We start from the raw sequence: 27,492 nt of genomic DNA on the forward strand, positions 1-27,492 counted from the left end.
CTGTTCAATCTCAAAATGCTATCTCTTTGGTATAATTTGTGATACTTTGTGCATAGCATAAGTTGTGCATAACACAGATTCATTCTCAACAGTACTGCTACAGGAGGCTTGACTTACTAGGGACTTTTCCAAATGTATTTCTTCTCACTCCCAAACATTTTTCAGTTTCCTATGATTTTAGCATATACTTTATGTTCAAGCTTTAAATCCAAACACAGACTTTAGTTTTTAACTTCAGCCACTCAAGGGAAAAGCTTTATAAGAAACATTTGGACGGTTAAACATGAATAGGGTCCCATGAGTTGGAAGTTGCTCTCGGGTGTTTTTGAGGTGACAAAGAAGCTAAAGTGTTAAATGGCTACCAAAACATCTAACATCTCGGAGGGGCGAAAATGTTTTATTTAAAAAACAGTATAAAAACCAAAAAATGCTGTCTTTTCAAGCAGTGGGCATTACAAAATGATGGGTGATTAAATTATTCTCAATATATTCTCACGAAATGACCTTAATTTCATAGCTTTGCCATTTGTACTTTTCACACGTAAGTATTCTTCTGCAGTGTTCTAGAAACCAAACAAAAAACAGCCATAATTATACTGTCTGTTAATACGTTCACAAATTATATTACAAAGGCAAGAAGAACAGTCCAAAGGGATAGAGCAAAATTGGTAAATAACTTATGTATGCATTGGTTTCACATTTGCATAGCTTCAGTGCACTATTTTGGGGACAGAAATTATGCTCCTTGAAACATCTGAAAACTAACAGGCAACTTAATTTGAGCCTCAATCTTCTTAAAATGAGGAATTTTGCCAAAAATATTACAGAAACCCATGAAGCCTAATTTATCTTGCCCTGATCCCATGTAACTAGCTCTGCAGTTACTTAAGACAACAACTATGATTTTCCATTACAGGCTCTTAAGTTGTGAGAAATACTAATAGGAAAAATACTTAAAGTCACTGATAAATGTACTCATTCACTGAGATTCTGATGTGATTGTGATTTTATTCACAAAATAGAAACCAACTTTGCATTTTCTCTCAAATGGAATAGTTTACTTCCAATAAGCCCAAAGACGGGCCTTGTAAAATTGCTATTAGAAAAGATGTTCCACTGAAAAGTCTTAAAAATTTTGGCTCAAGTTTACAAATACAAACCAGTACTTTATACAAAGGTTGCCTTTTGGATACACAGTTCACCAATCATGTAAAAAATGTTCAGTTTAAGTGGGACCAAAGGTATGTTTCTGTTGACACTGCAGAAGAGCAGTTATTTTCGCCTTGGTGGAGAACTCTCCCTTCGTCGCTCCTGATGTTTCCTTGATTCTCTGGATTGCTCAGAGTGTTTGTTTGGCTTTCCAGATCGTCTTTCCGAGCCGTTCCGGTATCGGTCTTCCTCACCCTGGGGGCCTGAATCGTTTCTGGTCCTCTCTCTCGACTTGGATCTCTCTTTTCTTCTACTGAGATTCTCCCAGTCTTTGCTCCTGGGCCTGTCTCTCTCGTTTTCAGAAAAGGAATTTCTTCGCTCTCCCCTCTTCTTTTTCAACTCTCCGTACTTATCTGCAAAATCTGTGTGCTTGTCACGATCCCTGTCCTTCCCGGTGGAGTAACTGTTGCGGTCAGAAATAACGTCTCTGTCCGGGACATGTTTTGATACATCTCTCCAATGTGGATCCCTCGCGTTTCGTTCCGAATTTTTCTCTGGGTTTCTTTCTTCTTCAGCTCTTGTCTCTTGGGGCCTTCTTTCCATTTTCTTCTCTAGATGTTTCTGCTCATTTGTTTGTTTTTTCCGGGTGACTCTGTCTGCTTCTTTGCTTTTTTTCTTTCTCTGTACTTTCCTTTTCCCTTTAGCTGTATCTATAAATGAGGGACAAATCGGCTCTTAATTGCGAGGGCTTTGGAAAAAGAAAATCCTCCTGTTAATTGTTGGTGGTTACTATTCTATACTTTAGCTTCGGAGTTTCCAAATAATCACCGTGGCATTTAAAGCTGTCTTCTGTCAGTTAACCTTCTTGTAAATACGCTATATGGGAAAATTCCAGTTTTCCTTAGCGACCGAACACTTGCATTTGCAAACAACATGCCGAATAGAGCGTTGCTTAGAAGTTAAAGCAAAAGCAGAACCGGGTGCACTTCTGCGTGTAAGCTGTAAGATCGGATCTGTTTAGTTAAAAACAGCCAGGTGTCAACTGGCAGTATTATTTATTGAAGTGATCAGATAGTAATAACGATATTTGTTAAGTGCTTCCTACGTGCCAGGCGCTGTACTATGTACAAGGAGATCGGGTTGGACATAGTCTCTGTCCCATGTGGGGCTCACAGCCTCAATCCCTGTTTTACAGATGAGGTAACTGGGGCCCAGGGAACTGAGATGACTCGCCCAAGGTCACAGAGCAGACAGGTGGTGGAGCTGGGATTAGGACCCATGATCTCCTGTCTCCTAGACCCGTGCTCTATCCACAACACCACGCTGCTTCTTCTACTGGCCTATCCATCCCTACCTTTAAAGCACCCTTAAGTTATTCCCTACCACACTGATACACTCCCATTCGTCATCCTTAGCCTCTTCTTCATCCTCGACAATGGTGCCTACTGTGTGTGAAGCACTACACTAACTGCTTGGGAGAGTTAATATCTGTCTCCCCCATGAAACTGTAGTCAGCAAGAGTCATATCTTCCAACTCTGCTGTATTTTACTCATCCACACACTTAGTACAGGGTTCTGCACACGATAAGTGCCCAGTAAATACCAAAGATTGATTACAAGAGCGAGGTACACAAACTCTGCCCCTTCAAGACCTTATAATCTGGTGGGGCAGACAGACAAAAATTAGTTCACAAACAGTGGGAGCTGGAGGACGGACAAGGATATAAACAGAAAGTGGTGTAAATGTATCAGGCTGAAAAAACAATTGAACATACAAACGAGCACCTTGCGGGCAGGGAGCATTCATTCAATCGTATTTATTGAGCGCTTACTGTATGCTGGGCACTGTACTAAGCGCTTACGCTGTTTTATTGTAATCTCCCAAATGCCTAGTACAGTGCTCTGCATCCAGTAAGCTCTCAATGAATACCATTGATTGATAATGTGCCCAAGTACCGAGGAGAGGGATAAATCCTGAGGGCGGAGTGTGCTTGTTGCTACCGGAGTGTTGTAAATTAGGGAAAGGTCTGTCAGTTAGTAATTCAATTTTTGCTCATTTATGTTTTTACCAGGTTTTTTTTTTTAACATCAAACACTGTACTAAGCGCTGGGGAAGGTACAAATTAATTAGGTCGGACACGGTCCCTGTTCTGCATGGGGCTCACAGTCTAGAAAGGAGGGACAACGGGTATTGAATCCCCATTCTACCGTTGAGGCAATTGAGGTCCAGAGCAATGAAGTGACTTGCCCAAGGTCTCAGAGCAAGCAATTGGGGGAGCTGGGATTAGAATCCAGGTCCTCTTAACTCCCAGGCCTGTGTTCTTTTCACTAGCCCACACTGCTTCTCTGTATACGCCTATAGCAGGAATGCGTTTCTCATGGGCAAGAAACTTGTCTAACAACTCGGATGTATCGCGCTATTGTACTCTCCCAGATGCTTAGAAAGCCTCAATAAATACCACTGATTGACCGACTGATTGATAATTCTACCGTGACATGCTGTTGGGAGAGTATTGACTGATTTGGTTAAAGGACATTTCGGGAAATGCTTTCTCAGACTACTTTTGGAATTCTCTTTACTAGGCTAATCTACATTAAGACGAAAAGCTTTTAGCTACATGATCCACCCCCAAAAGCTTTGTTTTCTTGAGAAAACAGCTTGTCAGGCTCCAGCCCATTTGTGCATATTAAGTTACAAAAAGCAGCAGCAGCCTGGCCTAGAGAAAGGACACCAAGTCTGGGAGTCAGAGGACCTGCGTTCTAATCCCGGTTCTGCCACACATCTGCTGGGAAAGCCACCACACTCCTCTGGGCCTCAGTTACCCCATCTGGAAAGTGGGGATTAAATCCTACTACTCTCTTCTACTTAAACTGGGAGCCCCGTATGGGACAGAGACTGTGCCCAACCTGATTAACTTCTATCTACTCTAGTGCTCAGAACAGTGCTTGGCACATTGTAAGCGCTTAACTAGAGCAATAATAATAATAATAATAAATCCGATCACCTCATGTGTTTTAACTACCTATTGATATTGAATCACCTTTGCTGTGTTTCCCTTGTTTGGGCCTAGAAATTGAGAATGCTGCTGAGAAGACCATGATTTTTGCTTCGTTTGGCACTGCTATCTTCCCAGGAGAGAGAATCGAGAAACTCTAGCTGTACCCCCTTTGCTGCCTCATCCCTTCCTCCCAAATTCCTCCCAATTCCTTCATCCCTGACAGACGGCCAAATCAGTGAGCTTGTCACTAAGAACCTTCACCTCTCTGGTTCCTAGCAAGCATCTCAACTGAGCTGCAGCTGTCCATGGCCGAGCCATCTGGCTCTTGGCTGAACTAAGCCCCTGTGACCCTGAATCACCGCGCCCTCCTCTTGGGCTTCGTTCTTCCGAAGATCATCCCCAGTACTTAATGAGGCAAAATCGTGTTAGGCTTCCCCCACCCGATGTACGGTGTTCAATGTGACCGACAGGTTTCTGAAGCTCTCGCCCCGCCTGGGTGTTTTATTCCTTGGCCAATTTGAAGATCTCGCTATTTAAAAAAAAAAAAAAAAATCTCACAATCGGTCAGATTCATTTTGAATAAGCAAGCGGCGGCATTTCATGCTGGGGAATCACCTGGTCTCCAAACGGACTACATAAAACACCAGGTCCTCTCGGATGAGACTATGCCAACAGCGTCGAGGGACAGGACGGCTTCAATTTCACGTCAGAAATAGGGTTTACGTCAGCGGATGGACCGTCTCCTCTGGGAAACCCGGGGGGCTCAACGTCCTCCCCGCAGAGAATCACTGGGACTGAGGGGAGAAGAGCAGGGTCAACCTGTCGGACCCAACGCTGCACCGCGTCTTGGAGAGCAGGATTCAAAATAGGATTCAGGAACCTGGCACTAGGAAGGAACTACAGGGCTGTGGGCAATTTAGCCATCGCTTGCTTGAACTCTAAAATGGAATGTGGCCTACTGGATGAAGCAAGAGCATGGGAGTCAGAAGGACCTCGGTTCTAATCCCGGGTGCACCGCTTGTCTGCTGTGTGACCTTGGACAAGTCCCTTCACTTCTCTGTTCCTCAGTTACCTCATCTGCAAAATGGGGATTAAGACTGTGAGCCCCGTAAGGGACAGGGATTGTGTCCAACCTGATTACCTTGTATCTACCCCAGTGCTTGGCACATAGTAAGTGCTCATCAAATACCACAATTATTATTATTATTATTAAATACCATTAAAAAAATACATGAAAAGAGGAAAGCACACTTGAAGCGACTCACATGGTGAAGGAACACTGGGATATTTGGACGGTCTGAGCCTAAGAAAATCGGAACACTCCGGGTTTAAAGACTCCTACTGAGCCAGGGAAGATAGCTGAGAAGACCCATTATTAATATAAATGTCACTGTCAGTTCGCTTTTCCAAATAATTCTAGACTGATCAGCTCTTGTGACTCCATGTAAATAGGCCATGAGGTGGCTGAACAATTGGATAAATTTAACAACTGAGACGTTTTCTACATATTAAAATTAGACAAGCCATATGGTATTTTGAAAATTTGAAGAAACCACCTCTAATAATCCCAGAGACAACATATTTTTCACCTTCGAGATTTGTTTCTGTCCTCTTAAGCACTGCAGATGCTGCATTCAGATAGTGCTACTGGGCTTTAGTTTCAGGTACTTCTGCAGACTTTCAGCCCCTGAACTTGGGAAATCACTTCTGCTGATCGCTACTCTCTCTCGCCGTAAGCATTATTGGTACAGTTGGCCTAACAAGAGAGTGAGATAAATTTATAGAGGAGGTCCGATACCTGCGTCCGAACTGTGGCCGCTGGTAGACGACGAATCGCTATCACTGGAAGAATCTGAACTGCTGCTGCTGCTATCAGAATCTGAGTCCGAGGAGTCGGAATCTGACGAGGAGGATGGCGAAGAAGAGGAGGAAGAATCTGACGACTCAACATCCTGTTTCTGGGTCATGATCATCTTTGGGGCGTTTTTGAGATGCTCGCGCAATTCATCCCTAGTCAACGGAAAAGTCACACTGAGGTCACATTCTAAGGGAAAACACGCGCTAACTTGAGAAGTGCAAAAGACGCACAAAGGAAATGAAATTCCGAAAATCCCTTACGTTAGACCTCCAAGACCTATGGAGGTGAAGAAGTTGATGGCGAATCGTGTATTTCTTGGGTTGTCCCGAGGGAGTAATCCTTCAAAGAAAGGTAGTAGGGTTCTAATGAAAATAAGAATAGGAGGGACAACATAAATTCAGGGTGTCAACTGATTAGAAAAATCTCTAGATACTGTAAGAGAATTTTTGAAAGTGTTACCAAAGTATCACTACACATTTTTTTCTAGTCAATCATATAATTACTATTCTCAAAAAAAGTTACATGCTTCCTTAGCACGATTCAAATAGCTAAAACTATAGAATCACAATCTCCTAAAATGGATATCTAAAAATGCATAAGGATATACTATTCAACGCTTTTTAATCTTAATGTTATAGCTGACATTTTCCCAGAATTGGATCGGCGTATGAGTGAATTTACAGGTAGTCTCAATAAATGCAAATTTTCCATCTCAAATCTGAACTACTCTAAGCATGATAATCATTTTCCTTAGTATGTTCTAAGAAGTACAACGTGGTGTGCATTGCTTGCTATTTAAACGGATCTTTATAATCACAAAAAGCTATCCCCTTAAACATATTTTTTATGTTGAAGTCAATTTGATTCATAATTTAATAGCAAAGTGAAATGGTCAACTACCTTGTCACAAAATGAGACAAGAAAATCAAGTTAAATACCATTGCCTTTTCAAGTCACAATTAAAAAAATGATTCCAGTATACGTAAGTATAATATACATTTGAAGAAAGAGCAGAGAGCTTCAAAAGCCTCATCGATCACCAGTCAACAAAAGGTAACTTGCATATGCCTAGAAATGGAGAAAAAGTTGTTACACAGTGTAACAAACTTGCAAAAATGGCTCAGAAATAGGTTTAGAAACATTACCCGCACCAGAAAGCTGTTTATGCTTTTGAATGAAAAAAAGAATACGTGGAGAATGATCACTTACTCATCTTTCAGTCTTGCATTCAGTTTAGGAAGTCCCATGTATTCACAAAGTTCCTGGAAGAATATCTTCACAAAAATTCTGCTGGACGATGTAGTGGTTTCTTCACTCAATGTTATACATTCAAGGACCTGCAAATTAGAATAGTTGTAATAGTCTTTATTAAACGAGCGCTGTGTGGAGAACATTGAACTAAGCACTGGGAAAGAATACACAGGTGGCAGAGAGACAGGTCCTTGTCCCTGAGGGGGCTCACAAGGTAACAATAAACCAAAAATAATTTTTCTCTGGCTTTCAAAAGATGCAAAGATACCTACAATTTAAAGTAATCCTTATAATTCTAATTAATCTACTTCCTCTACGACAATTTGGGTTGGGTCAAATTCCCTCACAATGGAGAATATGGGGGAAGGGTTGGGGGGCGGGCATGGAGAGGGGAGAGAAAGAGAGTGTGTGTTTGTGTGTATGAATGAAATTTGGGGATTGGCAACTGCTAACAGTGCAGGCATACAGATAAAGGCGCAATATTAAAAAATAAAGGGAAAAAAATGAAATTTCCTTAAAGGAAAGGAGAAACACAAAATTCAGGCAGAGGATAAATAGTTCTGCTACTTATATGACAAAGATGGATTAATTCTTTAAATATTAAAAGGCCCTTTTTATTCAACCAAGGCTGAGCTCCTGATGGTGCTACAGTGTTCCTTGGGAGAAGCAGAAGGGAAGAAAACCAAGCATTCTTGTGCTGCGGAATTTGATCTTTCCTTCCACCTCCAAGTCTAAAATGACCTGATTTCCCCCTCTACAGGGGACAGTGCAGGGAATACGTGGGTTGATTCGTGACTCTGACGGTAGGAGACTTGGTTACAATCAATTCCAAAATCTTTTTTATCCCGTCATCATACAAAAGCAGACCTAGAGGAAGAGGAAGATCAGACCCTAACCCAAATCTTAACTAGCAAGGCCAAGGTTTTTTTTTTTGAAAGTTAGTAAACTTCAAAATGGGAAAGACATCCAGGTAATTTTCAATCAACTCTTGGTGTATAACGGAGAATGTGGGAGAAAGCTGTGAAGCAGACTTTCTACTTACACTCCACGGAAGAGAATCGGTGTATAGGAGATGAGCAAACATCTTAGCAACGTTTCGCAATTTGTTTGTTTCCAGGCGGTGGATGGTATCGTACTGTTCTTTGAAAATACCCTCAAACGATTCCATATATTCTTTTTTGAGCATGCAGAAGCGCTGAAATAACATTCAAATGTTAAATATGAATGCATTTAGCATGCACCCCCAAAATTTGAAATCTGCAGGTCAAAAAGCACAGACATTACATGAGTGGTCATCAAATAGCATTTTTTAAGTACAGTCATCTCACTGGGCTTTGCTAGCTGCCATAAAAAGCCACATTACAAATACAATACTGGACTACCAATGACATAAATATTAAAGGGAAATCTAAAGGTGAACAAGCACACACATCCACCTCTGGATGTGTTTATAATCATATAATTATATATTATAACCATATACTATACATTATAATCATATACATATAATCACAATAATTACAATAATATACTTATTATATTAAATAATAAAATATTATTATATTATAATAATATAATAATAACAATAATGTTGGTATTTGTTAAGTGCTATGTGCTAAAGCACTGTTCTAAATGCTGGGATAGATACAAGGTAATCAGGTTGTCCCATGCGGGGCTCACAGTCAATCCCCATTTTACAGATGAGGTAACGGAGGCAGAGAAGTTAAGTGGCTTGCCCAAGGTCACACAGCTGACAAGCGGCGGAGCCGGGATTAGAACCCATGACCTATGACTCCCAAGCCTGGGCCCTTTCCACTAAGCCATGCTGCTTCTCATACATTAAAAGAGCATCAATTTAGGCACAATAGCTGAATCAGTCAATCAATCAATCAATCGTATTTATTGAGCGCTTACTGTGTGCAGAGCACTGTACTAAGCACTTGGGAAGTACAAGTTGGCAACACACAGAGACAGTCCCTACCCAACAGTGGGCTCACAGTCTAGAAGGGGGAGACAGAGAACAAAACAAAACACAATAACAAAATAAAATCAATAGAATAGATATGTACAAGCAAAATAAATAGAGTAATAAATATGTACAAACATATATACATATATACAGGAACATGGACTGAATGACAGTGAAGCACTTACTGTGTTCCAAGCACTGCTCTAAGCACGGGAATGCATACAGAACAATCAGGTTGGACACTGTCCCCGTCTCACGTGGGGATCAAAGTCAAAGGGGGAGGGAGACTAGGCAATGAATGAATGAATCCCCATTTTACGAATGAGTAAACTGAGGCAAAGAGAGGTTACGTGACTTCCCCAATGCCTCACAGCAGGCAAGTGGAAAAGCCAGGATGGAAATACACATCTCCTCGACTCTCAGGCCTCTTTCCACTAGGCATGCTGTCTCCCAGCCTGGGGTTCTGATGAAAAAGTATTCAGCCTGCTAGCCGGCTTGATTGGCCATGGAGTTAGTCTTGGGGAATGCTGTGGGTTTATGTTGGGAATCAGGAAGTGTAGGGCAGAAAGCATCGCCTCATTTCCCCTAGTCGAGAAAGTACCGAAACTGAGTGAGTCCTTAAGAAATACCACAATTGCTATCATTATTATTTCAAAATTCAATACAGCAGATAGGTTTGCCTCAAGCCCTGACCAAGGGAGGAACTTACCCCAGCCAATAAGCCAAAAAATTTTTCATACGTTCTTTGTTGAGCACAGCAGTCGAGTATCATGTTACACAGTTCTTTCTATTTGGGGACAAAAGAGGAAAATGAACATAGTGGCCGACTACACATACTGCTAGGAATCTATACTAGGGAAGAATGCAAATGACAGAGTAAATATTTATACAGTTTAAATGTCTTACAATACAAACTTTTGAATGAGGGAAAAAGACATTTAGATGTCTTTTTTAAAAAAACGATTTGTCAGGTTGATGGCTGTATATCGGGAATGGGCTGTGTGTATACCTTGCCCCTAATATCTCCAATTTTCAGTTACTGACCCGATCGATTGGTATTAATTGAGCATCAGCTGAGTGAAAGCACGGTACACTGAGTGCTTGGAAGAGTACAGCGAAATGTTGTTTTCTTTGTCTTCAAGCAACTTCCATATAGTTGGAGTAGGAAGGACAAATACTTCGGGATGAGACACCTGAACAAATAACTGATTACACACATTAAGTGCTCAGGTACGGCACACCGCGTATAAGTGCCGAAAGCGACATTCAATAAGGACAGAAGACCTACTTGGTGGTTTTTATTTCATTTCTGCTGTTCGGGTCAATTTTTCGGCTCTTCTTCATGCAGTAATGCACCTGGGGTTATTTCCTATGGGGAACTACTTTGATTAGCCCTCTTCCGCTTCCCACTCTATTTTCATGGAACCAATTAAAAGCGCTAACTGAAATATAACAGTATGCCCCCCCAGCCCAAAAGTTTGATCTGAAAAGGGAAAACTTGTCAAGTGAATTGTACATAAGAATAGCATCCCAGCCTTAAAATGAAAGCCATTCTTTTGAGTCCTGTCACAACAGATTAGCCTGATATATTAAAACAACTCTACGTCTTGCCCTTCCTGCTTTACAGTAATGTTGCGGTTAATCAGGTTTTAAACAATAAAACGTAATAAGATGCCGGTACAATAAAGTCAGCAGTATGTGAAAAACAAATTACTGTTTGCACTAGCCAAAAAGCAATTACATCGTTATCCCTTTTGGTTTTCAATAATTAAATAATTTAACATTTTAATTAACTATTACAATTATTTTAGCAGGAGGGATTGTGGATAACCCCACGCATGAATAGATCTGCTCATTAAAACATTCTTTTAGGGGTTACCAAAGTTGTTGCCACTAGGTCTAGAATACTTTCCTTCAGACTGCAATCGGTTAGAAATGTGACATTCACATAGCAATTTCGGCTTTAATTAGAATTTTAAAGGTTAATTGGCAAACTTATTTCTAACCAATAACACTAATACAAAATCCAAGGTACACACAATTTTTTGGATAAAACTACCAATATTAGTAACCGAACTATATTTATGGAGTTTTCAAATTTAATTTTTAAAGGTGAACCATTTTTGCTCAGAGTCTCTAAACAGAATGAAGTGAACGGTTAGTAGATGACTATAGATTTCTATCTTGACACCTTAAAGGAGCACCTCTATAATCACTACCTAATGAAATACTTCTCAATATTTCAATAGCCAGGAAATAAAACATGTGTCACGGCTCCTCAAAGAGAAGAGCGGTGGGAATAGTCTGAAATTAGGTCTGCCTCATTTCTTTCATCCCCCTGCAGAAAAAGAAACTTGAAAGAAAGAAGACAAGTGCAGAGAAATTGGCTGTTCTCTTTAATTGTCACCTTGTTTTCTAACGCTCCCTTTCTCAGGCCACATAAGTAAATGCTACATATAGATCATTTGACAGAGAAGCAGCGTGGCTCAGTGGAAAGAGCCCGGGCTTTGGAGTCAGAGGTCATGGGTTCGAATCCCGACTCCGCCACATGCCTGCTGTGCGATCTTGGGCAAGTCACTTAACTTCTCTGGGCCTCAGTTACCTCATCTGTAAAATGGGGATTAAGACTGTGAGCCCCACGTGGGACAACCTGATCACCCGGTATCCTCCCCAGCGCTTAGAACAGTGCTTTGCACATAGTAAGCGCTTAATAAATGCCAATTATTATTATTATTATCATTTGTCCTTAAGTGTCCTAAACCTGAAACAAATACGGACGACACTGGAATTAAACTATCTCTTCGAAGAGAGGTAACGTGGCAATATCCTCAACAATTTGACAAATTAATTACAAAGAAAGAGGGCAATTAACGATTTCCCATAAAGCCCCTTTCATCAGAGAAAGAGTTCCCATGATATGTCAGGTATAAAGAAATCCTTTCACATTAAATGCTTTATCCGAGATTGGGTCACACAAAGCATAATGGAAGCTGAGTTTCTGAATTATCTGTTTAATTGTCTCCCACCCTCCACTTTTCAAAACGACAACCTGCATGGCGCCTTCTCACTCTTCAAAATTATTGAGCCTTGGCTTCATAGCACTCCATCCTTTTAGCCCACTAACCTATCAATCAATCGATGCTATTTATTGAGCACTTACTGCATGCAGAGCATTGCTGAGCACTTGGGAAGGTATGATCACTTGGAGAATACCTAAGCCCTCTCTTCCTACTACATCCCATTCACCTCGTGTACCTCCCAAATTTGCACCGCTCTCCCCATCTTCAAAGCCCTCATATGCGAGGCTATCCCTGATTAATTTTTCTTCTTTCGATGTCATAGCAGCAGAACCACCATCTAGGCACTTCATTCGATGACATTTATTCACTGGTTACTGGGTGCTGAGCATTGTACTGAACATTTGGGAGTACTACAGAGTAAGCAGTTTTGCAACACCTGAGCATTACGTGCTGTAGGATGGCACAGTGGATAGAGCACGGGGTTGGGAGTCAGATCATGGGTTCTAATCCCAGCTCCACCACTTGTCTGCTGTGTGTCCAGGGGCAAGCCGCTTCACTTCTCTGTGCCTTAGGTCCCTCATCTGTAAAACGGGGATTGAGACTGTGAGCCCCACGTAAGAGAGGGACTGCGTCCCACTTGATTTGCCAGCGCTTAGAAGAGTGCCTGGCACATAGTAAGCGCTTAACAAATGCCACAATTATTATTATTACACACATGGTGGGCAGGGAACCAACTCTGTTGTACTCTCCCAAGCACTTAGTACAGTGCTCTGCATTCAGTACGTGCTTAATAAATACGATTGACTATACACTCACAACCCCCTGTACACCTTTGTACTTTCCCAAATGCTCAGTACAGTGCTCCTTATACAGCAAGTGCTCAATAAAGACCATTGATTGATATTCTAGGGCAGGCTATGGGAATTATACTTCTATCGTACTCTTCCAAGTGTTTTGAACAGCCCTCTGCACACAGATAGTGAGACACTCAATCAACATAACTGACTGCTTAAAAAAGAACTCCGTGTAAGGTACACTTATAACATGGTATCCCTGCCAGAAGTTGGGCTCTCTTTCTTCAATAATTATACGCTTACCATGAACTTTTATGTTGTGCTTAAATAAGATTTTTGCTTGAAACCATGAATTAGCTTAGGTTGGTAAAAAGGTAAAAAAAGCACTATGGGATGGCACTATTAAAATAGCTCTATTTTGCAGGGGAAGGGAGGTTTGCTTAGTCAGATGCTTTAAAATTATTTTCTAGACACTGCTTCCGTGCTGCATCTTTTTTTAAGAGTTCTTTTGCCTTTCATTTTGTTGAATTATAAAGCACTCCGCTGAGCTTTAGAACCTTTTGGTTATGCCTAACCTATAGCAGAAATATAGTCAAAGGATTCGTGAATTTTTTATGCTTTTAGTTTAAAACCTTCCTTATGGCTTCAAAATTCGACCACAGAGAAGTAAAAATGGAATAATTTATTGGTTTGTGGAATGTTGTATTATTTAATAACACTACAGAAGCTGATTTCCCATTAATAAATGATTGCACTGCTGAAGGCCTTTTACTAACAAAAAACACCCACATGAAACAAAATGCCAAATTCTTATTCTTCCTCCCAAACGGGAATCACAAAACTATGTCTCCACGTCACAACTCAAAATACAGTCAATTGACCTCGGACAAGTAATCTTTATCCAGTATTATGTAGCTCGACAAATAAATGTGCAATATTCCCATGTTTCAAAGATTGGGATTTTCCTCAAGCTTAAAGGAATGAGAATGAGCAAAAAAAAAAATCAAATTTAACAAAAACTATTATAGCCAGCATGCTTCTCGAACATTTGGAAGGACATTTAAAATTAGGTTTTGGGGCGGGAGCGGGGGCAAAGGAATTATAAACCACCTAAACCCGCAACCAGCTTTTAGTTTACAACTCATTCACCCCAAATCAATCAGTCAATGGTACTTATTGAGTGCTTACTATGTGCAGAGAGCAGTAAAGCACTCTCTGCCCAAAAGGAGCTTACGGGCTATAGAAGACAGACATTATAATAAATAACAGGTAGAGAAAATAGTAGAGTATAAGAATATTTTCATATGTACTGTGAGGTTGGGGTAAGTAGCAAAGAACTTACAAGAAGTTCTGGGCCAAGTTCATAGATGATGCAGAGGGGAGGGTGGGTGGAGAAATACAATGCTTAGTCTGAAAAGGCCTCTTAAAATAGTTGTGATTTTAGGAGGATTTTGAAGGTGTGGAGGGTAGTGGACTGTCAGATATGGAGTTCCAGGACCAGACAGAATTTGGGCAAAGGGTAGACAGTAGGATGGTGTCAGAAAGGCGGAGTGTGGGGTAGATCAGCGAGGTTAGGTAATAATAATAATAATTATAATGGTGGCATTTGTTAAGCGCTATGTGCAAAGCACTGTGGAGGATACAAGGTGATCAGGTGGGGCTCCCAGTCTTAATCCCCATTTTCCAGATGAGGCAACTGAGGCACAGAGAAGTGAAGTGACTTGCCCAAAGTCACACAGCTGACAAGTGGCGGAGCCGGGATTAGAACTCACGACCTCTGACTCCCAAGTCCGGGCAATTTCCACTGAGGCACACTGTGGGAGATGGCTGACTGTGCACCTTAGAGCCGATGAGAAGTAGTTTCTGCCTGCTGAGGAGATTGGCTGATGGATTGATTGATTGATCGACAGCCACTGGAGGTTTCTGAGGAGTGGGGAGATATGGACTCAGTAGCTTTTCAGAAAAATGATCCGGGCAGCAAAGTGAAGTATTGACCGGAGAGGGGAGAGACGGGAAGTGAGGAGGCTGATGCAGTAGTCGAGGAGGAATATGATGAATGCTTGGAGCAGCGGGGTTGCAGTTTGGATGGAGAGGAAAGGCTGGATTCTAGAGATTTTGTGAAGGTAGGACTGACAGGATTTGGTGCCAGGTCGAATGCATGGATTGAATGAAAGGGATGAGTCAAGGGTAATGCCACGGTGAGATGGTGAGACAGGGAGGATAGTGGTGCTGTCTACAGTGATAGACAAGTCAGGGGGAGGAAAGGATTTGGGGGGGAAGAAAAGGAGTTTTGGTCATGTTAAATCTGAGGTTTTGGTAGGACAACCAAGTAAAGATGTCCTGAAGGCGGGGGAAATGACATATTGTAGAGAAGGAGCAACGTCAGGACTGGAGAGGTAGATTTGAGAATCATTCATGTAGAGATGGTAGGTGAAACAATGAGAGTGAATGTATTCTCCAAGGGAGTGTGTGTAAATGAAGGGGACCCAGAAATGAGCTTTAAGGCACCCCCACAGTTAGGAGGAGAGAAGGAGCCTACAAAAGAGATTAAGAAGGAGCAGTTAGAGAGCTAGAAAGAGAACCAGGAGAGGACAGTGCCGTAAACCCAAGGTTACATAATGTTCCTAGGAGAAGGGGTGGTCCACATTGTCAAAGGCAGCTGAGATGTCATGGAGTTATGGAGCTTTAGGATGGGGTAGAGGCTATTGGATTTGCAAGAAAACAGTCATTGGGGACGCTTGGAGAGGGCAGTTTCTGTGGAGTGAAGGGAGCACAAGCCAGATTGGAAGGAGTCACGGAGAGAATTGGAGGAGAGGAAATGGAGACAGAGGGTGTACAAAATCCATGGAAGAAGTTTGGAGATGAATGGTAGGAGGGGAAGGAAGGTGATAACTGGAGGGAGCTGTGGGACTAAGGGAGGGCTTTTTTTAGGATTAGGGGAGACGCAAGCATGTTTGAAAAGAGTGGGAAAGGAGCCACTGGAAAATGAATGACTGAAGATGGCAGTCAGTCCGTCCCACATGGGCTCAGTCTGACAGGGAGAGAGAACAGGTGCTGAAACTCCATTCTGCAGATGAGGAAACAGAGGCACAAAGAAGTGAAGTGACCTACCCAAGGTCACACTGTAGGCAAGTGGCAGAGTTGGGATTGGAACCCAGGTCCTCTGATTCCCAGGCCTGTGCCCTTTCCACTAGGTCATGCTTTCTCATCTTTTAAACATCCCATGACTAGGATCTCTAGTGACCCACCCTTAGCCAAACTCCTAGAGATCTCATGATTTAGGCTGGTCATGCAGCATAATGCAGCGGTGTCATAAGAAAGTTATTTTCTAATCTAGACTTAACCAGCTAAGGTATTTACTGATAATGTGTTGAGTGTGGCACCAAGCTAAGTGCTGAAGTAGATACAGGATCATTAGATTGGGCACAGCCCCTTCCCTACGCCGGACTCACAATCTAAGAGAAAGGCATCTTATCCCCATTTTACAGATGAGAAAAGCAAAGCACAAAAAGGTTAGGTCTCCTGACTCCCTGCCGCAATTCACTTTGTCCTGGATGGAATTTACTCAGCAAGAGTATTGCCCAATTATCTTTCTGACTGCAAGTTACAATCAATCAATGGTATTTATTGAGCGCTTACTTTGGACAGAGCACTGTATACAGCCCTTAGAAGAGTTCAGTACAAAAGAGTTACAGACACAGCCTCTGCTCCCCACTTCTAGACTGTGAGCCCGTTGTTGGGGAGGGATTGTCTCTGTTGCCGAATTGTACTTTCCAAGGTGCTTAGTACAGTGCTGTGCACACAGTAAGCACTCAATAAATATGAATGAATGAAAAGCAGCATGGCCTAGTGGATAGAGCATGGGCCTGGGGGTCTGAAGAACCTGGGTTCTAATCCTGGCTTCGCCACTGCATTCATTCAACCATATTTATTGAGCGCTGACTGTGTGCAGAGTACTGTACTCAGTGCTTGGAGTGTGCAATTCAGAAACTAAGAGAGACAATTCTGTCCACAACGGGCTCACTTGTCTGCTGTGGGACCGCAGCTAAGTCACTTCACTTCTCTGGGCCTCAGTTACCTCATCTGTAAAATGGGGATTAAGACTGTGAGCCCCCCGAGGGGCAACCTGATCTCCTTGTAACCTCCCCTGCGCTTAGAACAGTGCTTTGCACATAGTAAGCGCTTAATAAATGCCATCATTATTATTATTATTATCTGATTCAGACTGTGAGCTCCTTGTGGGACAGGGACTCTATATCCAACCCTATTTGCTTGTATCCACCCCAGCGCTTAGTTCAGTGCCTGGCACATGGCAAAATGCCATAACTGTTATTACTATCATCATCTAAAAAAACTAAATAATGCAGCTGTGAAGAGAAAGGAGAAAGTTTCTCAACAAGTTTTTGTCAGGCTCTCTGCATACTCAACAGTTATCACTTCTGTTGATTTTAGCTATCAGCAGAAGTTTATTCTACTAGTAAACAATGTCTCTATTTCCTTAACTCATTTGGCAAGTATTGTAAAATTGTTTTTAATGAACCTTCATATTTTCTGTCTTACTCCACCCACAGAATACTAAGTCCTAAACTAAGCTGCAGAAGAGAAATGCTCAGGAGGCTAAAGCAAAATACTGATCATTCCTTCAGGTGAATTTTTCTTTTTACCTTTGAATTTTCCAAGAGAGAAAGAGCCAGGGAAAACTCCACAGCTATGAGGCAGCGCAAGATAACCCAGAAATTGCAAGAACTTTAAGTCGTCAAATATTTACGTTATTTCAGATCCAATAATTCAGGGGTCTCATATAGAACGTTTCCCCTAACAGGGAGGAAGGATGATATATTTTAAACCACTAAAAGGTCAATGGTTTCAGGGTTCTAGTGCCAAAAGGTTGGTTTTAAACTGGATGAAGAACTAGTGTTTTAAGTTCTACTCACGAGCCACATGGGTTTCATGGGCGAAAGACTGCTTAGAGTCTGAAGTATCAACTCTGGAACTCCCGGATTTCTTCAAATGGTTGATGAAAACTTGGCCACATGGATTTGGCCTTTTATCCATAGGGCAGAAAAGGCAAACACCATGTAAAATTGACTGTGAAAGGGTTCAGCTTCCATTATAAAAATCTAGATCTCCCTTCCTAGGCTATAAAATTTTTCCCTTTTCTTTCTGGTATTAGTTTCTGCCGGGGGACGGGGCAGAAGGCAGTACTTCCTAGCCCAGAGGAATGGCAGAGGATCTGAGTTCCTTCCCAGGGAATAATTTCAATAGCCTTTAGGGGTGGTGACACAATGAGAAGCAGTGTGGTCTAATGGATAGAGCAAGGGCTCAGGAGTCAGAAGGTTCGGGGGTCTAATCCCGTCTCTCCCACTTGTTTGCTGTGTGACCTTGGGCAAATCAGTTTACTTCTCTGGGCCTCAGTTACCTAATTTATAAACTGGGGATAAGACCGTGACTGTGTCCAACTTGGAGTAACTTGTAATGACCCCAGACCTTAGTACAGGGCCTGGCACGTACTGTTACGACCCCAACGCTCTTATTTATATGCAATTCAACAGCCAGAATTATTAGCATCATCACTAGTCCTATTTGTAGATGATTTCCCCAAAAAGACCTAAAGAAAACTAGGAACGGGATATGAGTTGGTACTGCCCACCCCCCCCCGTCTTATTTCCTGCTCCTCCTCTCCTGGCATATGGGGCTTCCACTCCTGCATGAAAGGGCTTAGTGTTTAATATTTTGAACAACCAGAGTGGACTTTGGCAAGCTCCTGGGGTAAGCAAGAAGGTGAAATGGTCGCAGTGAGGTGATTTTTTCCACTATGCAATATTAGCAGAGGATCCCACAGCAACATATTTCTGGGATAAGATGATTTTAAATGAGCTAAAGGATTATATCTTGAATGATTCTGATAAAATACAAAGTATCATCATTATTAACTGTACCCCACAAAAAAAGGACTTCTTCTTCCAATAATGGTGTGATTTTTCTGAATTCTGCTGGCTCTTGCTCTTTACATTTGCTGTATAGTAATAGCGGGCTTAAAATTCAGCTTCTAGGCATTATCATCACCTGAAAGTATTTACTGAATTCTTACTGTGTGCAGAGGACTGTACTAAGTGTTTGGGAAAGCATAATACAGCAGAGTTGGTGGCACGTTCCCTGCCCACGATGAGCTTTATGTGTGGAAAACATTCTTCAAATGTATTGAGCCCAATTCTCCCAGTGCCCAAATTTTATATCCACCAAGTTATAAAGTTTGGGACTGGGTGGGTCATTTTCAGAGCTGTACGGGACCATTCAGCTCCCTCTGACTATAAGGTCACAGTGGGCAAGGAACGTGTCTACTGACCCTCTTGTACTGTACTCTCCCATGTGCTTAGTACACGCTCTGCACACAGTAAGCGCTCAATAAATACCATTGATTGACAGTGTACATAATGGTTGTAGTCATTCATTCTTTCAATTGCATTTATTGAGTGCTTACTGTGTGCAAAGCACTGTACTAAGTGCTTGGGAGAGTACAAACCCATTAATCTGCCCCAAGTTTATTGAAATCATTCTAGTTTATGGCACCCTTGTTCAATAAAAACCTATTTACCACAATCTGAAAGCTTTTAAAAAACACAGGATAATCAAGCATATTATACTTTGCCATGATTAGACATCTATTATAGCTGGTTGTGTGGCAAAAGAGGGAGCAAACTTTCTTATCAAACCATACAAGCGAACCAGGCCAGAAGCTTGGGCATAACCTCGACTTCAAAACCAAAGAATCTGTTTACCGTTTGGCTGTCGGGAAACTCCATTTTCAGCAATTTGTGTGCGCACTCTTCAAAGTCTAAACTGCGGAGATTAAGAAAAAAACAAAAGCAAGAAACATTTATAATATAAAATGCTTGCAGACGTAAAGACCTTACTTTCAAATAGATTGCTCGGTGATGTTTTGGGGCATTTTTTAACATCTAAGTGACATTATTCATAAAGGAAAATGCAACTGCAGTACAAAGCTAAAGCGGCGTGGCTTAGTGGAGAAAGCAGGGGCCTGGGAGACAGAAGGACCTGGGTTCTAATTCCAGATCTGCCACATGTTTGCTGTGTGGCCTGGGGCAAGTCACTTCACTTCTCTGGGCCTCAGTTACTTCATCTGGAAAATGAGGATTAAGACTGTGAGTCCTATGTGGGACACGGACTGTGTCTAACCTAATTACCTTGTATCTACTCCAGCACTTAGTACAGTGCCTGTCTTATAGTAAGCACTTAAATACCACAACCATCACCTTCATCACCCTATAGTGTCATGGACACACTCAGAACAGAGAGAAATTACACCAACATATACCCTGAATGGAAACAAATCTAGGACATTGAAGCACCCTAAAAAAGTTTGATATTTTTATTCTCCTACACCTTCTAACTTTTCTTGCTTAAGGAACATTTTACGGCTTTTTGATTCATTCCATTTTACTAGTAGCCAGGAAGTTCTGATCGTGTAATTTTTTAAAAGGAAAAACAGATGAAAATCAAGTCAAACCAAAAAGGCATGAGACATTACATAGTCTAAATCTCTTGATAATCCAGGGACTAAATCAGATGGATTTTAATATCTGAATTCTGGGTTACCAATCCCTTACAGAAGCACGGATTTCAAGGTAGGAAGGCTGACAGACTCCCATACAAGAAGCCCTTTGGGCTGGTGGTGCTCTCTTCTTAAGGAATCACCTGGATAATGAAGTTATGGTCCTGGCTGGTTAAATACAGGCAGGTTAAGAAATTGGGGCTGGGACACTACAAACAGGATTAAAAGGTCAAGCCATTCATTATGCAAAAAACATAAAACCAAGAAATATAAACAGTAGCCGGAAGATTAATAATGTTGGTATTTGTTAAGCGCTGGGGTAGATACAAGGCAATCAGGTTGTCCCATGTGGGGCTCACAGTCTTCACCCCCATTTTACAGATGAGGGAGCTGAGGCACAGAGAAGTGAAGTGACTTGTCCAAAGTCACGCAGCTGACGAGTGGTGGAGTCGGGATTAGAACCCATGACCTCTGACTCCCAAGCCCGGGCTCTTTCCACTGAGCCATGCTGCTTCTCTAACTTGATTTAGATTCCACACATAAGAAATGATGGCTCAGAACTCCACAAGAAAGAAGGGTTTCAGCAAAATTAGCATTAACTGCAAAAGTGAGGTCCAAATACCTGTTCAATAATTAAGTATTCATGAAATCCAAAGATAACACAAAGATAGAAGCAGCATGGCCTAGTGGACAGAGCATAGGGCTGGGAGACAGAAGGTCCCGAGCTCTAGTCCCAGCTCTGCCATTTGACTGCTGGGTGACCTTGGGCAGGTCACTTCACTTCTCTGTGCCTCAGTTACCTCATCTATAAAATGGGGATTAAGACTGTTAAACCCCATATGGGACAGGGACTGTGTCCAAACTGGTTACCTCCTATCTATGCCAGTGCTTAAAACAGTGCCCGCACATAGTAAGTGCTCAACAAATGCCATTAAAAATACCATACACACACAAAAAAAGCCATACATCTTGAAGCAGTGTTTGGAAAGAGCACAGACATGGGAGTCAGGGGACGTGGGTTCTAATCCTGGATCTGCCGCTTGTCTGCTGTGTGACTTTGGGTAAGTCAGTTCAGTTCTCTGTGCCCCAGTTGTCTCATCTGCAAAATGGGGATTAAATCCTCCCTTCGATAAGTGCAAGCGCTTAGTACAGTGCAAGCGCTTAGTACAGTGCTCTGCACATAGTAAGTGCTCAATAAATACGATTGATGATGATGACTGTGAGCCCCATGTGGGACAGAGACGGCCTCCGATCTGATCTTACTGAATTTACCCCAGCACTCAGTGCCAGGCATATATTAGAGACTTAACCAATACTACTGAAAAACAAGGAAACAAAACAAAACAAAAAAACATACTCCACACTGAGTTCACTTAAAACGGCGCTGCAGTGGTTTCTTTCAACATTTCATCCATTTTCAGACCCGTTAACATCTTTAGAAAAAACACCCTAATTCTGCCACCAAAATGCAGAGTGACAATGCATTTTGTGGCACTATTGAGAATACTGGTTGCATTCAAAGAAATTAGAGACGGGAACTGGGAGAGCTCTCTCTCTCACACACAGATCCCCCAAGCTTTGACAAGAAAATAAACACAGGTCCAAATCATTTTTGCCTTAAATTTACAACTTCACTGATAGTAGTTTCAGGATTTTGGAAATGTCAAAAAATTTTCAAAAAAAAAAAATAACAGTAATAACTCATTTTATCCTGACCCCAATGAAGAGAGCTCCGTATGAAATCAAATGCTCAAGGCAGTATGTGCTTGTATTTGCATTTTGCCATCACTCAAAACTAGAGAAGAACAGTTTTAACCCTGAGCTTGGAAGAAAGGAGATTATTATACCTTTCAAAGGGAAAAAAAAATCTTGCATTCACACACGTGTATGTGGACTAAAATTAATACAGAACAAAGGATCAGAGTTTACTCTCTAATGCATTTTAGATGTCAATTTAGGGATAAACCCGATGCGTTATTTTCCATGTGGTCAAAGGAAAATCCTTAAACTTGACTTTTTTTTTACTTATAATAACAATATGAAATATTCATCAGTAGAATATAGTCACTATAAATTTAATTTTAAAGCCCATTTATGCCACTTCCAAAATCTATGCTTCACTCACTAATTGTGCTCTGGAAGCACAGGACGGGAAGATGCGAGCATCAAATATATAACATCAAAGGTCAAATCAGACAGCCTGCCAGTCAACTGAGCCGATTGCCCTCAGCCTCACACAAGAGAGTAGGACTGCCATTCTTATCACCTGCTAAATAATTGAGTTTATATTTTCCAACTCTTCCTTCCACACTTAAAAGGAATAATTACAACAGTAAGCGACATATTCTGAGGCTAGAATATTCCTTGAAATTCAACTCCACCGTTGTCAATCTGATCAACTGAGTATCTTTAACTACTTGGAGGCCTTCTGCTAATATTCAAGTATACAACAAGATGGAACAATGAAACACTCAGCTTCCCTCCAGACACTAGGCTCCCTATGAGCAGAGAATGTGTCTGTAACTCTTTTGTACTGTACTTTCCTAAGGGCTGTAAACAGTGCTCTGTCCAAACTAAGCGCTCAATAAATACCATTGCCTGATTCTAACTTGCAGTCAGAAAGATAAGTGGGCAACACTCTAGCAGAGTAAATTCCATCCAGGACAAAGTGAGTGGAAAATAACCTGGGCAAATATAAGTAACCAGTGTTCAGGGGAAATTAAATTTTCTACAAAGCAAGTACTGAATTAGTTCCACAACAACAACATAATAATAATAATAATGACGGCATTTATTAAGCGCTTACTATGTGCAAAGCACTGTTCTCAGCACTGGTAGTATTAAGCATAGTATTAAGTATTAGTATTAAGTAATTACTAAGTATTACTTAGTAATACTTAGTACTAAGTATACTTATTACTAAGTATACTAAGTATACTTACTAAGTATTAAGTAATTACTAAGTATTAAGTAATTACATAGTATTAAGCATAATGATCCGTTAGTTCTCCATAGGACACGGACCATGTCTACTAACTCTGTTGTATTGTTCTCTCCCAAGGGTTGAGTACAATGCTCTGCACACAGTAAGCGCTCAGTGAATGCCATGGATTGACTGCAGCCATAATGTAAATCAAAGCACACCTGAGATGCAAAAAAAAAATTACTAAAATTATCACTATAATCAAACAGTGCTTAAAAATTGCTTATGTACATATGTAAATGCTTAATTTAACAAGTGTTATTTTTGCGCCTCATATTCCCGGCAAAAAGGCACCTTGGGCTAATATCCCCAAGAGTGAGTATTATTAGCTCTAGCCGAACAGAAAACAAAGAGGTGCTGAAATTGGGGCTGACGGGTGTTCTTTTACATCAGCCTGAGTAGTTAGGAGGTGGAGGGGAGGAGGCTTGGAGCTAGAAGTTGGAGCGGAGGAGTGTGCAAGCTGCAAAACTAGGGTGTTTTGAAGTCAATTGCATTTATTGAGCACTTACTGTGTGCAGAGCACTGTACTAAGTACTTGGGGGAGTACAATATAACAATAAACGGGGACATTCCCTGCCTACAATAATAATAATGATGGTATTAAGCGCTTACTATGTGCAAAGCACTGTTCTAAGCGCTGGAGGGATACAAGGTGATCAGGTTGTCCCACATGGGGCTCACAGTCTTCATCCCCATTTTACAGATGTGGGACCTGAGGCCCAGAGAAGTGAAGTGACTTGCCCAAAGTCACACAGTTTACAACAAGTTTACAGTCTACAGGACGAGCCTGAGAAAGTACTAAAAAGTACTATACTTTGACTGTGTCTGACCCCATGTACTCGTATCTACTCTAGTGCTAAGAATAGTGCTTTACTCACGGTTTGTGCTAAGGACCTTATTCTGCATTAACAAATAACAGAATAGCAGACAAATAACAGAATACTATTAATAAAATATAAGAACTCATGCCACAAAAATCAGAAGTGCTATTAAGAAAAAATTTTTTTAAAGCAAATAAGTCGATCATATTTACTGAGTACATACTATGTGCAGAGCACTAATATTATACGCTTGGGAGAACAGAACACAGTTGGCAGACATGTTCCCTGCCCATAATGAGGTTAATCGTATGACTTTTTGTTTTTGTTTTCATGTCATTGCTAAATCACTTAGGCCTTTTATTCTTGGCCAACAGACTATATTCAAACGGCGCTTACTGTGTGTAGAGCCTGTTCCGAGTGCTTGGGAGAGTATAACAGAATTGGTAGACACATTCCCTGCCCACAGTGAGCTTCTAATTCTAGTCCTATTTAATAATGTGGCTAGTAAATGAATTTTGGAGAAAAAAAACGTCCCAGGCCATATACAGGACACATCATGAATTGCCCGAAATACCAACAAAGTAAAAAAAGTTACCCTACTGATAAGGAAGTGGAGATTTGGGGACACAACTCAGTGACAATTTCCCCATCCTGGGGGCTTGGGGAAGAGGAGTAATAATAATAATTACGGTATTTGTTAAGCACTTACTATGTATCAGACACTATACTAAGCGCTGGGGTGGACAAGCCGATTGGGTTGAGCACAGTCCTTGTCCCACATGGGGCTCACTGTCTTAATCCCCATTTTACAGATGAGGTAACTAAAGCCTAGGGAAGCGAAGTGACTAGTCCAAGGTCACACAGCAGACGCATGGCGGAGCTGGGATTAGAACCCAGGTCCTTTGGATTCCCAGGCCCGGGCTTTATCCACTAGGCAACACAGGAAAATGGGTGAGAAGAAACTACATTTCCATACCAACTGCTCTCTGGGCCAAAGTCTGGAAGAGTCTGCCTAAACTCTCTCTGGACATCTTTAACACTGTTCGTAGCCTAGATATTTTTTTTTTCTTAAGTTTCCAACACCCCCAAAGTAGCACCTGCTGTTGGGATGGCTAAAGCTGTTGGAATTGAAACCATAAGATTTATACTGTGGTTTTCCAGCTCATATGTTTTAATTTATTCCACGTTCTAGAATCCCAGAAAAAGATACATTTCGATTTGGAAAGTATATTACAGAGGTTCGTTTTATTTCCCCAAAGACACGAGCATTAATAAAGGTAAATGTGTTTTATTTTCCATCTTTAGACACAGAATAAGGCCCATTAGCTGTTCACAATCAATAAAGCCCAAGGAGTTTGGAGTGCTATTAATAGTAGTAGAGACGAAGTCAGAATCTGACAAATTAGAAGAGGGCAAATTTTGAAAGGGAAAATTATCATTCAAGGGTGTCAGCTGTAATTTAAAGAATTCATTTTCACCCTTAACTTAATATCACGAAAAGAAACTGTTTTGACTTTATTTTTTTCCTCCTTCTTAGGGGGCTTGAGAAGGAAGAACCAAGAACCAAGCAAAGAATTTCCAACCGATGTTTTGCTATTTGAACATTCCCGTATTTGCAGAGGAATCCAAATCCAAGACATTTTCAGACAGACTGAAAACAAGAAGACTCCCACTTATGAATCATTATTGCTATTACATCATACCAAGTGGAAATATACAAAGCCTAGTAACAAAACAAATCTGTGCAAACATTCCTGCCTCCCAAATAAAATGTAAACACCGTCTCTACCATCTCGATAGGTTTCTTCACATCCCAAACAACAGATGCATTAACTATTTAACACTGCTGAGTGTTTCTCTTTAACTAAATGCACAGGGGCTCCTAGTCGAAAGGGAACCGGCTTGATTTTCGTATCCTGATTTCCCGCACTTAGCCTCACTTCAGAGGGCCCCGGAAGATGACTCCGTGAGCTTCTTGCCGGAACCTTGTTCCTCTAAATTAGTTCCCGCTGGCATGGAGAGCAACACTGTCGGAGAGTTACGCAGCTCAGAACCAGAATAAGGAAGTGATTTCCACTGATTTCCACTATTCCACCGAGTTGCTTCTGGAATGGATAGGAGTCCTCCCGACTTCTACCCCCTGTATGTGTCACTGCAGAGGAATCCTACTTTTGTGAGATAATTTAGGCTTGGCATTAATTTCACGGCACCCACGTAGTTTTGCAAAATATAGTCTTGAAGCAATGGGGTCTATTGGGTAGAGCATGGGCCTGGGAATAAGAGGACCTGGGTTCTACCCTGGGTTCCACCACCCGTCGGCTGTGTGACCTGGGGCAAGTCAGTTCACTTCTCTGGCCCTCAGTTACCTCGTCTGTAAAATGGGGATTGAGACTGTGACACCCACATGGGACAGGGACTGAGTTCAAATCGACTTGCTCGTATCCACTCCAGAGCTCAGCACAGTGCCTGACACAAAGTAAGCCATTTGTCTGTTGTGTGACCTTGGACAAGTCACTTCACTCCTCTGTTACCTCAACTGTAAAATGGGGATTAAGACTGTGAGCCCCATGTAGGACAATGGCACAAAGTAAGCACTTAAATACCACCATTATTATTATCATCTGTAAAATGGAGATAAAGATTGGGAGCCCCATGTGAGACAGGGTCTCGGTCCAATCTCTTGTATCTACCCTAGCGCTCAGCACACTGCCTGGCAGGTAGTAAAGTGCTTAACAATTACCATTAAAATAAATTTGAAAAAAAAACAAAAACTGTCCCACAGCCCCTTACCTTGACTGGATAGCAAGGTAAATTGTACGACGAAATGAGACAAGGTTAATTTCTGTTTTGTCATGGATGGTCACTTTTTGTCCTGGGGAGAAAATGGAAACAATTTCACGAACAAATGAAATAAAAGTTAAATTATGAACATGTATCTTCACAACCATAGGCTACTTAGAGCACATTAGGTTATTTTGGAAGCTGTTAACTCTTAAAACCCTCTAGGATAGACCGAATTCGCCCAGAAACTGGTAGCCAGTTAGGAATCCAGTGGCTTCCAAGATTGCCCAGATT

General features: G+C 41.5%; 1 protein-coding gene across 1 annotated transcript in view; it reads right to left on the reverse strand.

Moving 5' to 3' along the window:
* Positions 1 to 381: 381 nt before the first annotated feature.
* CWC22 (CWC22 spliceosome associated protein homolog) overlaps positions 382 to 27,492 on the reverse strand; it is a 60,167-nt gene continuing 33,056 nt past the window's right edge. The window contains exons 13-20 of the mRNA XM_038751514.1: positions 27,208 to 27,289; positions 19,820 to 19,880; positions 9,936 to 10,013; positions 8,300 to 8,452; positions 7,216 to 7,343; positions 6,267 to 6,368; positions 5,947 to 6,158; positions 382 to 1,859 (exon numbers count right to left, since the gene is read on the reverse strand). Coding sequence (XP_038607442.1) covers positions 1,273 to 1,859; positions 5,947 to 6,158; positions 6,267 to 6,368; positions 7,216 to 7,343; positions 8,300 to 8,452; positions 9,936 to 10,013; positions 19,820 to 19,880; positions 27,208 to 27,289 — 1,403 coding nt within the window. The 3' untranslated portion in view covers positions 382 to 1,272. The remainder of the gene's footprint in view (positions 1,860 to 5,946; positions 6,159 to 6,266; positions 6,369 to 7,215; positions 7,344 to 8,299; positions 8,453 to 9,935; positions 10,014 to 19,819; positions 19,881 to 27,207; positions 27,290 to 27,492) is intronic.

This window comes from Tachyglossus aculeatus, chromosome 9 (assembly GCF_015852505.1).
Source record: "Tachyglossus aculeatus isolate mTacAcu1 chromosome 9, mTacAcu1.pri, whole genome shotgun sequence".
NCBI lineage: Eukaryota > Metazoa > Chordata > Mammalia > Monotremata > Tachyglossidae > Tachyglossus > Tachyglossus aculeatus.